We start from the raw sequence: 11,813 nt of genomic DNA, 5'->3' as shown, positions 1-11,813 counted from the left end.
ATTAAATATCTAGAAATAAATTGGGAAAGTGTATAAAATTAAAAATCAAAATTAAACACTGTTCACACTAGGGACTATATTCATAGACAACAAAAACAAAAGGACGATAACTGTGTCCTTGGACCAAATAGCCTATTAACGACCATTCTTTCAATCATAGAGTTTTAGTATACTGAACATGGTAAGTAAATATTCCAATGAAACATGTTTTAAATGTATCTACCACTTTATTGCTTGAAATATAATGATTCATGTACATGTATATAATTCCCTGTTCAATAGTAAGATACTTGGGATTGTTAAATCTTCCAAAAAATGCCATTCCAATTCACATGTTTTGTACAAACTTCCATGTTTATAATAAGCAATAAAATGCAGTTGAATCATAAATATATTTTAGAATTAGAGGAAAGAATAATCTTCCAAATAATAAATTCTGCTAATAACTACAATACTTCAGTTTCACAAGTTTTGTACAAACTTCATGTTTTAAATCAGCAATACAGTGTAGCTGAATCATTAAACAATAAAGGAATACAAGGAAAGAATAGATTACTAAACTAGAAATTCTACAAACAACTTCTTCAGCTTTTAGTCTTTGTTTCCAAACAATTACTTGAAAAAAGCAGCAAGACAATGCCAGTTACACCAGCAGGCAAAACTTTACCATTTGCAAGACAGGATCTTTTCATTTTCCAAACTCCTTTTATATCTATTAAAGTACCAGGTGTAATGTTGATTTTAAACAAGAGTGCACACACTGAAATGTCTCGCCTTCTTTACTAATCCTTGATACTATCTTGAAAGACCTAAATATAAAGCTTTATTACAACTGTCACATAAACTCAGCATTAACCAAGAAAATGAAACATTGATCAATGAACCCTGAAAATGAGGTCAAGGTCAGATGAACCATGCCAGGCAGAGAAAAATAGACCAAAATTAAAAAACTTAACTTTGACCACCAAACCATGAAAATGAGGTCAAGGTCAGATGACACCTGTCAGCTAGACATGTACACCTTACAATCATTCCATACACCAATTATAGTAGATCTATTGCATAAAGTATAAGAAAAACAGACCAAAACACAAAAACTTAACTATAACCACTGAACCATGAAAATGAGGTATAGGTCAGATGACACCTGCCAGTTGTACATGTACACCTTACAGTCCTTCCATACACCGAATATACTAGACCTATTGCTTATAGTATCTGAGATATGGACTTGACCACGAAAACTTAACCTTGTTCACTGATCCATGAAATAAGGTCGAGGTCAAGTGAAAACTGTCTGACAGGCATGAGGACCTTGCAAGGTATGCACATACCAAATATAGTTATCCAATTACTTATAATAAGAGAGAATTTAACATTACAAAAAATCTTAACTTTTTTTTCAAGTAGTCACTTAACCATGAAAATGAGGTCAAGGACTTTGGACATGTGACTGACGGAAATTTCGTAACATGAGGCATCTATATACAAAGTATGAAGCATCCAGGTCTTCTACCTTCTAAAATATAAAGCTTTTAAGAAGTGAGCTAACACTGCCGCCGCCGCCAGATCACTATCCCTATGTCGAGCTTTCTGCAACAAAAGTTGCAGGCTCGACAAAAACTACTTCAGTTTTAAGTCTTATTTTACATGCACAATTCCTTGAAAAAAAGCAGAGAGACAATACCAGTTACACTTGTAAGCAAAATACACACTTTTACAACACATAATCTTTTCATGTTCGAAACTGCAGTTATCTTTTACAACATGAGGGTAGTGTTGATTGTAAAATCTAATCTTTTTGAAGAGTGTAACCATGCTTAACATCACTGGAATCATTTCATGTCAGCCACGTTTTAATCATTTTTGAAGAGTGTGGCCATGCTTAACATCACTGGAATAAGTTCATGTCTGCCACGTTTTAATCATTTTTGAAGAAAGTAGTCATGCTTAACATCACTGGAATATGTTCATGTCAGCCACGTTTTAATCATTTTTGAAGAGAGTGGACATGCTTAACATCACTGGAATAAGTTCACGTCGGCCACGTTTTAATAAAATATTACACTGTTTACTGTATTTCACTGTTCCATTAGGTCTGTTAGCTGCTACAGTAGAATCTTTACTTTCAAAGAAATCATCACAAACTTTTAATGAAGTTAACGTGACCTAAAAATATAAATCAAAAATTGAATGTACTTCATTAGTATGTATTTATTCCAACTCATTTTTCTGAATTTTTAATGTGTAGTCAAGTCTGCTATTTTTAAAAGCAAATTAATAGGGAATGTATCCATGATGCTCCCACTTGCATATCTAATAAAGATAAAAATGGACATAACTGAAGAATTATAAAAGTGATGCTATGTAAATTTCTTACTGAGCAGATTTTATTATTACTAAGTATTGTGTATAAGTTTTATAACATTTCATTGAGGCAAACTTAAGAGAACTGAAACGAAAAATTCAGCAATTTTTCCATTTATAAAGGGACAAAACTCTACAATGGTGAAGGGGATCCAACCAAAATTCAAACTTGATCTGTATTTTGTGGTATAAGTTAGCATTTTGAAAAAGTGTCATTACATTTGGTTGAGGCAAACTTAAGTTAGAGAAAGGAAACAAAAATTGCTGTGTAAGGGACATAACTCAAGAACAGTTAATGCAACACCAACAAAATTATAACTTGATCTGTATTTTGTGGTAATACATATTATGATTAAGTTTTATAACATTTAGTTGAGGGCAACTAATGTAAGAGAATGGAAATGAAAAATTCAGCAATTTTTTCGTTTATAAAGAAACTCTAGATCGGTTAAAGTGACGTCACGAAATTCAAACTTGAAAATCTGTGTTTTGTAGTATTAATATAAAAAAGAAGATGTGGTATTATTGCCAATGAGACAACTATCCACAAAAGCCCAAAATGACACAAACATTAATAACTATAGGTCACCGTACAGCCTTCAACAATGAGCAAAGTCCATACCACATAGTCAGCTATAAAAGGCCCTGATAAGACAATGTAAAAGCATTTTGTATAAGTTTCATGTCATTTGGTTTAGCCAAACTAAAGTTATAGAACGAAACCAACTTTGGGAGGTACATATGTATGGATGAAGACAGACTAGGGTCAAGCGCCCTTTGCTACGGTGGGGGCATAAAAAAGATCTAATACATAAGTACATAACATATAATTAGTTTGAAACCATCTATGAAAATAACATAAAATTGAAATGTAACAATTAAATAGAGACAATAACTAGAGGATAGTCTAGGACTGTACTTTTGATTATTTGATTATTTTGTTTTAAAAAAAATCAATGATTGTATTATCATATTGGCAAAACATTTGTGATTATGTAATTACTTGGACAACTGCATGAGGGCCTCAGATAACTTAGACACCCGCATGAGGGCCTCAGATAACTTGGACACCCGCATGAGGGCATCAGATAATTTGGACACCCGCATGAGGGCCTCAGATAACTTGGATACCCGCATGAGGGCCTCAGATAGTTTGGGCACCCGCATGAGGGCCTCAGATAACTTGGACACCCACATTAGGGCCTCAGATTACTTGGACACCCGCATGAGGGCCTCAGATTACTTGGACACCCACATGAGGGCCTCAGATAACTTGGACACCCGCATGAGGGCCTCAGATAATTTGGACACCCGCATTAGGGCCTCAGATAATTTGGACACCCGCCTGAGGGCCTCAGATTACTTTAACACCTGCATGAGGGCCTCATATATATGAACCCATTACCTTTGTTCCTTGAACAATAAACCCAAACACTCCATTGTTTCCCAATGCTGATGAAGACTGTGTGACTGCTAACATATCTCCAATGTGTTGACCTTTAACATGACTATCAATATGATCAGCAACTAGTTCTACATTGGCTGATGCATGTCTCAAATTACAGGTTCTGTCTTTCTTTTTATCTTCACAGTATTCCTTTACCTTGATAGAAAAAAAGATGTCAATCATTAAAACATTATGAGGTGAAATCAACATCATGACCTGAAACCTGGGAATTCATTATTATTCATTGAATAGACATATAAAAAAAATCATTGACTTCATCAAGGGCAAATGTATATGCGAACAATAAATTTAAGACAGTCATTTAAGTTGGATGATGAAAATGCATATCTTCTAAAAAAAAAAATTGTGTGATTACTAGGGTTTATCATTTTCAACCACTGATAATTTTTAGTCTGCCCTTCCACAAAAAAATTAACTAGAATTAAATGTATAAGAATTTACAAAATTCCAAATTACAACCGATCAGACAATAGTTTTAAGTTGAATCAATGCAGACAAGATCATTAACTGATGCTCATTAGCTAGTAGATACATTTGTCTTTTAAAATACAACCAACATATTTATGGATTGTAAGGTTGCAATGTGGATAAATTTATTGGTTTTCAAGAGCAAAATTGGCAGGGCGTCATCCCTACAATGGCTTCCATTTCTACAATTGTGAAAATGAACTGGCGTAATGGGGAGATAATTTTGACAAAGTAGAATCCTGACTGTACCAAAATAACTTAAGTGTGTGTGGCTAGATATTCTATTTCCTTTGAATACTGTCAATTCAAAACTGCATGTATTGCAATTATAACCCAGTCACATTTTTAGCAACAACAAAATAATTGCATTATTGCAATAATTACTATAATAAACAAAATCATTGCAATAATTTCTACTTACTTTAGCGACAACAAACACAGATGATTCTAGTCTGGCAGCATCACAAGACTCAGACTCTGTAAACTTATATATTATTGCATCAGGTTCTGATATAAACTCTCTCTCTCCTATTGTAAAATAGTGTTCTGTTTTTGTAGTATCACTGTAAAGAAAGGAAAATGACTTTAAATTTCAACAAAATAACAAGGTAAAATTGTCATTCTATAAAGAAATAACATTGTGAATGGAAATGTACGTGTGGAGCAAATACAAAATTTAATCTTGGTATCTACATGTACAAATGTATGACATGTATGATGATTATTTATATAGCAATGCAATTTAATTTTCTCACTATTGAACTTGCCATGGACAAAAATTACAAGTCCTTGCACTGCAGTCTTTTTGCAGCTTCATGGATACATGCAGCTCAACAAGACAAAGTTTATGCAAAATTTGTAAAGTCAGCTTAACGTTTTAATTACGTTGTGTTGTAAAGGGAATATTAAGCTTCTCAATGTTCAAAATTGGTGTTTGTCCAATCGCTATATAACCCATGTAATTTTTCTGACAAAACGGTTTGTTCAAAATTTTAGATTTTTTTATGTTTTTGTTAAAGGGTCAAAGTAAATACATTGTCAAAATTTTATGAAAATTAAACGAGCCAAATTAATTTAAGTGAAAGTGTTGGGTACCACCTTAACATAGAATTGAGAATGGAAATGGGGAACATAATTGCACCATTCCGATCAGTATCAAATGTCTACAACAAAATAAACATTTTGAAGCCAACATATATATACAATGTATACTGCACTGAAATTACATTTTTTTAGTGGTTTGTTTAATTATTTGTGATAAAAAAATATCCATACATTCTGACATGACATTCACGACAATGCATTATTTCAATACACTATTTATTAACACATTTAAAACGTGTACATCATTTGTTCATAAAAAGCAAGTACTTACTAAATCTTTAAATCAAAAATTCTGACAAAAGCTGTGAATAAATCTAGAAACATCTTTTCTGTCACTGGATCACCATTATGGCTGTGCTTCATCATAAAGAGCAACTGGTCATAAAATAATTTCAGTCCATAAAAAATGCTGAAAGAAAGATGATTATAGATTTAGTCATGATTGTTAACAGAATTTAACAGAGAATGTGACAACCCAATGAAAGAGCAGCCCCATGCCACCAATGGATCTTAGAGGTACTAACTACATTGTAGGATGGTTGTTTACAGACATGTGCATTTTGACATTAATCATACTTAAATACAATATTAATCATCTAAAAATATTGAACAGAACTTTTTTAATTGTTTTTGCATGCATGTTTCTGCTTTATGAAAGATAATATAAATATGATTGTCAGATTTATGTATACAAATAGATATTGTTAATTACATACTTTGTGTGATTTGTCATATCATGGAAGTAATATTTAAAAGGAATAACAACGAATGATTAGAGTGTATTAATGGCCTGCAGATGTACATGTACTAAAGTCATATGATTTTTTCCAATTGTAGTCTCAGCGGCAAGACCCCTTTGGTTACTATTTGTGATACCGCGATTTTAAAATGGCATCTAGTATTTCTTATCAGTCACCTGATTTTATTGAGTATGGTAATTATAAAGCACCTGTGGAAAATTCTAGTTTATTAATTAACAAGGTCATGAAGGTGGCGCTGTATCATATGAAACTTCTACCTTCAAAAAGAAATTGTATGATGTAAAAAAAACTTGAAAAACAGACGAGAATTGTTTTAACTACAACAGATAAACATGGAAAATTGTATTTATTTCTACATATTTTTTTCATTTTTACCGTTCGTTTTAAACAGATCTAAAAGTATTTTCAAGTTGAAAGTGGAACCCGAGTAAAAACATGAAAAATATGTACATGTAAGGCCAACCTTAAAAATATGTTTGTTTGCAGTTTTCCGACTGTACCTTCAGACTGAAGGGTCGGTAGGTAGGAAAAATATTTTATTTTATCAGCCAAAATACAGTTTAAACAACCAAGTTTCTTGTGAAGAAAAAAACCATTTTAAAACAACAATCACTGGACATGCTGAAAACCAACATCAAATGAACAGGTATTTTCAGATAAAAAACTTTTTAACCAAAACTTTAACATAGTGTCATCCAATTTAATTAAACTAGAACACACCCGTGATATTACGGGTCAGTGGCTGATTAAAGTATATAACTATGCGCAAGCCTTATTTTAGTATTAGTATTGTCATCTGATAAAGTCATGCCGATTATAAGATACACAGTTTTTTCTCTGCTTTCAAATCTTTCTGTTTGAACCCGTCGAACTGGAAGTTATCAATTATTGGTAATATTAATTATTTGGAAAACAAAAGGTCCTGGAATTTGATTATTTTTTAATCAACAGCATTGTCCTATATTAGTTATAAAGAAAGTTGAATTCTTTGATTCGCTGTTTTACGTCATGCCCTCTAACAAATTGAAGTGCAAATTGTCTATAAATCCCGAATACACCGTTTGGTGGTGCGCCTGTCAGATGCGGAACGTACAGATAAGGTAATAGGTAACAGGTGAATATACTATTGGTATCGGTATCGGACTCGACCCGGAACTTCTTAATTATTGGCAATATTAATTACGTGGAAAACAAAGGGGCCTGGAGTGGTGTAATTTTTAATCTACACCTTTGTACTATATTAGTTATATATAAAGTTGAATTCTGTGATTCGTCGTTTTTACGTGATGACGGCTGACAAATTGGACCTCGTAATTTTAGTATTATAGATATGGTGTAATTATTAAATACTGGAACACTTATAAACAAGGAATGTCATTATGACTAGAACTGTTTTAAAGAAATATATTCAGACATGTATGCTTCTTGACTAGAATGTTTTCATGAGTAGAGTATTTTCATCAGAAAAATGTATATATTATAGATTTATAAGACAATTATTAAAGAGTGTATTTTTAATAAAAAAAAAAAATAACCATTGAATCTTCCTCAATTGAAAAAAAGGCAACTTGAAAAAAAAGTATTAAGACATCCGACTGTTTTCATATTTCTAACAATATTTAATTATATGTGATAAGGTTATATTTTTGCCAGGCTTTAATGAAAACCAAAGAAATCTAAAGTTTTGGGTGAAATTAATCCATAGCACCCCATTAAAAGTAAATGGTCTGTACTGAAATGTTTTTAATGCATAAAAAAAATTGGCAGCATAGCTCCTAAGGACATGTTTTAATTGAATTCACACAGGCCACACAGTTTGGGTATATTTAATATTGTAAGAAAGAAAATAATTGCAATGAGTGGGGCAGCCCCCCTTATCCTAAAGGAGCATACTCATTGCAATCGAAGATAGATTTAATATAGAGAGAGTATATTTATTTTTCAAGCTAACCATTCATTTTCTCTACAACTTTGTGTAGTTAGGGTTGCTTCTTATTGATTTGGCATGATCTATATCCATTAACATTTCAAATGAGCCCTTCCTCCATACAGGCGTGTTTACAGATATCCATGAAGATTTAAGTCACGGAGGAGTGGTTTCATCTTTGTCGTCTTCACAACGATTTGTAGAAAATATGCCATACTTCAAGCTGCTGTCGAATTATTCAACCACTGAAATTGGTTCCGTAAACTGATAAAGTCAGGCTCCCCAGATTCTGAACCCGAGTTGTTTGAGACAGAATGGTTATCGTGTCAGTTATGAATATCCGCTGAATCATCGTCAATCATATCATCACACATCATTACATGTGCCTGAATCTGTATAAACAGTTTACTATTAAACTTTTTTGTTTGTTATTTGTCTTAAAATTGACACAAGACGACAGCGTAAAGTACTCCTCCGTGACTTCATGGATACCTGTAAACAATTTCCATGTGTGCTTTATCATTAAATGGTCACATGAACGCTTGACGAGAAGCTAAGAAAAAACGAACTTGAAATGCGTAATTGACCCAGGCTTTAAATCATTTCCGGAAAGGACACAAAGTTCCGGATCGCGTCAATAGTGGTATTAAAAAAAAAATCTTCAAATTTAAAGCAATAAAATTTTCACAGTCGGGCGGTTTTTCAAGGGTCGGTCGGTAAACTGCAAACAAACAATATTTTAATTTAAGCCCAATACTGATGAAGCGATCAGGTTTCACATGATTTTTAACAAAATAATGTAGACAAGTCTAGATAAAGTTTTTTTTACTGTTGAAATGTGCAAAGTTTATTGAGATTTAAAAAAGGATATTTTCTTTCAAGTGTTTTAAATTTACAATGTATGTCTATACATGATATATGTCATTATGTCAAAAATGTCATTGATTACATTATTGAAACTGGACAACTAAAATTGGGATAATACATCATAATAGGTTCCTAAATATCTACATAAAAAATACTATAAACAGAAATAGGAAAATTAGACATAAATCAACATTGAACGAATTACTCTATTTGGCAGCGTACATGAGTCAGCGCAATGTAACGAGTGGACTATGTGGTTACTTCGCACTTACATGTATATACAACAATAACTTGTCTGTTCATAATTTTCTGTGAACATAAAAATGGCCGAAAAGTGTCAGTGATTTGCTCAAACACAGGCAGAGTATCAACAAGCATTCCACATGTTCCATATCGTAAACTGATTAACGAAATAACGAGTAATCGAAAGGTAGGCAGTAAAGCAGATGAAACCTTTGAACTGGCATTGTTGTTATTCCTTTCAATATTACTTCCATGGTCATATAAAACAAGAGGCTCTCAAGAGCCTGAATCGTTCACCTTAATTTTTTTGGTTAAATCTCTCATCAATGATTATTTTGGCTTTTCAATTTATTTAAATGTTCTTTAAATCTTCTGATTTTCTTCAAAATCAAAAAAAATAAATCATTTTCTCCTATGTTCTATTTTAGCCATAGGAGCTATGTTTCTTTACATACAAGGAAATAAAATATAAAATTTATACTAGATACTCTGAAACTCATTTAGCCTAAGTTTGGCTGAAATTGATACAACAGTTTCAAAGGAGAAGATTTTTTTAAAGTAAGTCAACATGATGAACAAATTGTGAAAAAAGTCTTTAAAGGGCAATAACTCCTTAAGGGGTCAATTGACAATTTTGGTCACATTGACTTATTTGTAGATCTTACTTTGCTGATCATTTTTGCTGTTTACAGTTTATCTTTATCTATAATAATATTCAAGATAATGACCAAAAACTGCAAAATTTCCTTAATATTACCAATTACGTGATAGCAACCTATATACATTGTAACTATGAATGGGTTGTTTGATTCATCTGAAAATTTCAGTGCTGATAGATCTTCACCTAATGAATATTTTTACCCCCACATCAGATTTGCTCTTAATGCTTTCGTTTTTAAGATATAAGCCAAAAACTGCATTTGACACCTATGTTCTATTTTTAGCAATGGTGACCATGTTTGTTGATAGATCAAAACTTCGGATACAATTTATAAACTAGATACCCTAAGGAACATTCAGTTAAAATTTGGAAGTATTTGACCTAGTAGTTTCAGAGGAGAAGATTCTTGAAATAGTTTACGACGACAGACGACAACGGACGCCAAGTGATGGCATAAGCTCAATTGGCCTTCTGGCCAGATGGCCAGGTGAGCTAAAAAAAGGTACATATTTATGTTTATTATATTAACAATGATTAACAACCGTTTGGATCCATACAAACATATATTTTGCCATTCAGACATGATCATGATGATGGAACCCATTGTACATGTATCAAAAAGGTGAAAACAAGCGTGATCATGGTGATGGGAGAGAAAAATTTCCTGTAGACAAAAAAACCAAAGACCTTATAAATATATGTTAATTCGCACTTACACCATGTACACATGCATCTATAAATATATCTACATTGTACCATGGTGATATGGCAGTTACATGTATTCCCTTTTATACACTTAGTGACTTACCGACGACATATTTCCAGCAAAATAACTTTTTTCTCTTTACTTTTTCGATGAAACCATTCACATAAATATAATGATGACCTCTCAAATTGTCTATCAAGTTCTTGAACCTTCTTCAAGGCACTGCCAATATTAATTTGATTGATATATTCACAATCCAAGTCATCCCAACAATTCAGAACATACTCGAAGCATTCTATCCTTAATTTAAAAGAATCGTCAAATGTTGCAAGTGTGCTTTTAACTATTTGCTTTTGTTGACTAGTAATGTTGGTTGTGTTTCTTTCATCCTGATCAATATTGTCAACATGAACAATAAATGTTGGTGTCGCATGTGGATTGGGCTCTCCAATAAGGTTGGGGAATTGTTCAAAAATACAATTACAGAACTTTGAATCTTGTTTTAATGTTATATATTCTTTGATGAAGTGTGAATACGGATCTGAATATTCTGTACATTTGATTTGAAGACGATTACAAATTAGTTTTGCATTCCAATCGTTTGTTTTTGATGGAATATCCCCATCACTAATGCCACTGGTGATACTGTTTGGTAATGAGGACAGCACCTCAGACTCTCCATTCGATCCAGAACACTTCCTTTTAAGAGCAGACTTTCTTTGTGGTTCTTTCGAGAATACAGATGAGGTAGAAGAAGGATCGTCACCGTGTTGTGACATTATTTTTATTTTTTGTTTGGAGAAAATAATAACTGGGGAATGAAACTTACGTGATTGTTTCAAGTAAGATTACATTGATTCGTCCTCAGTAATCTCGGCCCTTTTCTCTAACGACTGTCAATCTTCTATGACAAGACTGTATGTTATACCCCTAGTTTTAATTGGGGTTCGTGTTGTTTATTCTTTAGTTTTCTATGTAATGTCATGTGTACTATTGTTTGTCTGTTTGTCTTTTTCATTTTAAGCCATTGCGTTAGTTTATTTTCGATATATGAGTTTGACTGTCCCTCTGTTATCTTTCGTCGCTCTTTTATACTGGTAGATTAATAACACAATAAAATTGATTCCTTGTTTTTGTAAACATGATTCGTATCAAGCGGGTCTTTTGGATGCTTAGAATATATTCTACCATAGTTCAACAGATATGGTCTCATTTTTTTTATAGGACCGTATTTAACATTT

The 11,813-nt window shown here is 32.5% G+C and overlaps 1 protein-coding gene across 1 annotated transcript; it reads right to left on the bottom strand.

Moving 5' to 3' along the window:
- Positions 1-231: 231 nt before the first annotated feature.
- On the bottom strand, positions 232-11,401 carry LOC134701970 (uncharacterized). Its single transcript, XM_063563089.1, has 5 exons — positions 10,675-11,401; positions 5,679-5,816; positions 4,725-4,866; positions 3,773-3,970; positions 232-2,169 (listed from the first exon to the last, which is right to left on the bottom strand). Exons 1-5 carry the CDS (start codon positions 11,349-11,351, stop codon positions 1,987-1,989), a joined length of 1,338 nt encoding a protein of 445 aa, XP_063419159.1. The 5' UTR covers positions 11,352-11,401; the 3' UTR covers positions 232-1,986.
- Between the last annotated feature and the right edge of the window lie 412 nt (positions 11,402-11,813).

The sequence above is a fragment of the Mytilus trossulus genome, unplaced genomic scaffold, assembly GCF_036588685.1.
Source record: "Mytilus trossulus isolate FHL-02 unplaced genomic scaffold, PNRI_Mtr1.1.1.hap1 h1tg000373l__unscaffolded, whole genome shotgun sequence".
NCBI classification, from domain to species: domain Eukaryota; kingdom Metazoa; phylum Mollusca; class Bivalvia; order Mytilida; family Mytilidae; genus Mytilus; species Mytilus trossulus.
The sequence above is the reverse complement of the archived record's forward strand: the minus strand, read 5'-3'. Positions and strand labels throughout refer to the sequence as shown.